General features: G+C 58.0%; 1 protein-coding gene across 1 annotated transcript in view; it reads left to right on the top strand.

Moving 5' to 3' along the window:
- Positions 1 to 1026: 1026 nt before the first annotated feature.
- The window catches only part of LOC113980754 (casein kinase II subunit alpha-like), a gene marked incomplete at its 3' end in the record, with an annotated part of 9112 nt that continues 8370 nt past the window's right edge, over positions 1027 to 1768 (top strand). The window contains exon 1 of the mRNA XM_027707973.1: positions 1027 to 1161. Coding sequence (XP_027563774.1) covers positions 1061 to 1161 — 101 coding nt within the window. The remainder of the gene's footprint in view (positions 1162 to 1768) is intronic.

Here is a 1768-nt window from a genome sequence, read left to right as displayed (position 1 = left end):
GATGCTGCCCTGTGGAATATTCCGGCTGCTTTTCCCGCTTCTCTCCCGTCCCTGCGGTCGCTCCCTCCTCCCTGTTTTTCGTGGGACGTGGTGGGATTTTGAGGATGATCCTCGTGGGTCCCTCCCAGCCCGGGATATTCCATGATTCCATGGGATTCTGTGGGATTATCTCCATAGGCTTCCCCTGAAGTTCCAGCCCGAATCCACCCCCGGGAGGGCCCGGAGCTCCCCACATCCCATTTTTCCAGAGCTCCCACATTTCTCCCGGCAGGATCCCCCTGGGATCACAATTCCCCGGGGATTCAGGGATGGCCCCGGTTATTCCCGGTTATTTCCTGAGCCTTTGGAAGCCCCAGTTCCGTTCAAACCAATTCTTAGGGATTAAACATCCTGAAATTCCGTCTCATTCCCGAATCCCAGCTCCCGTTTCCTTGTTATTTTAGCCGAACGTTCCTCCCTGGATTGCGTCCCGCGGCTCCGGGGTGGGAAAACCCGGGAGCCAGAGGGAAAAGTGGGAATGCTGAGCTGGTTGGGATGAGCAGAGAGCTGCCACAGCTGCGCTCGGCTGGGATCACTGGGATGGTTTGGGATGCCTGGGATCACTGGGATGGTTTGGGATGGTTTGGGATCACTGGGGTATTTGGGATGGCTGGGATGGTTTGGGATCACTGGGATGGTTTGGGATGGATTGGGATGGTTTGGGATGGTTTGGGATGGTTTGGGATGGTTTGGGAGGGTTTGGGATCACTGGGATGGTTTGGGATGGATTGGGAATGTTTGGGATGTCTGGGATCACTGGGATGGTTTGGGATCATTGGGATGGTTTGGGATCACTGGGATCACTGGGATGGTTTGGGATGGTTTGGGATCACTGGGATGGTTTGGGATCACTGGGATGGTTTGGGATGGATTGGAATGGTTTGGGATGGTTTGGGATCACTGGGATGGTTTGGGTTCCCTGGGATCACTGGGATGGTTTGGGATCACTGGGATCACTGGGATGGTTTGGGATGGTTTGGTATCCCGGGTCTGATCCCTGCTGTGTGTGTTTTTAGGGATCATGGCCGGGCCCGTGCCCAGCCGGGCCAGGGTCTACGCGGATGTGAACACACAGAGGCCTCGGGAATATTGGGATTACGAGTCACACGTCGTGGAATGGGGGTATGGAAACGGGGCTGGGAATGCACACGGACACAGGGACACGGGGCTGGGAATGCACAGGGACACGGGGAGGGACACAGACACGGGGCTGGGAATGCACAGGGACATGGGTAGGGACACAGACACAGACAGGGACATGGACACGGACATGGACAGGGACAGGGACATGGACACGGGGAGACGGACACAGGGACACGGACATGGGGCTGGGAATGCACAGGGACACGGACAGGGACAGAGACAGACAGGGACAGGGACAGGGACACGGACACGGATACAGTCAGGGACAGGGACATGGATACAGTCAGGGACACGGACACAGACCAGGACACAGACAGGCCCATGGACATGGACAGGGACATGGACAGGGACCGGGACCGGGACCGGGACAGGGACAGGGACAGGGACATGGACAGGGACAGGGACAGGGACACGGACACGGACAGGGACAGGGACATGGACACGGACATGGACAGGGACACGGACACAGACAGGGACATGGACATGGACACGGACACGGACAGGGACACGGACAGGGACCCAGACAGGGACAGGGATAGGGACAGGGACACAGACAGGCACACGGACACAGACAGGGACAGGGACA

The sequence above is a fragment of the Neopelma chrysocephalum genome, unplaced genomic scaffold (genome assembly GCF_003984885.1).
Source record: "Neopelma chrysocephalum unplaced genomic scaffold, ASM398488v2 Primary Assembly neopelma1_95127, whole genome shotgun sequence".
Taxonomy (NCBI): domain Eukaryota; kingdom Metazoa; phylum Chordata; class Aves; order Passeriformes; family Pipridae; genus Neopelma; species Neopelma chrysocephalum.
Note: the sequence above shows the minus strand (reverse complement) of the source record. Positions and strands in the feature narration are given on the sequence as shown.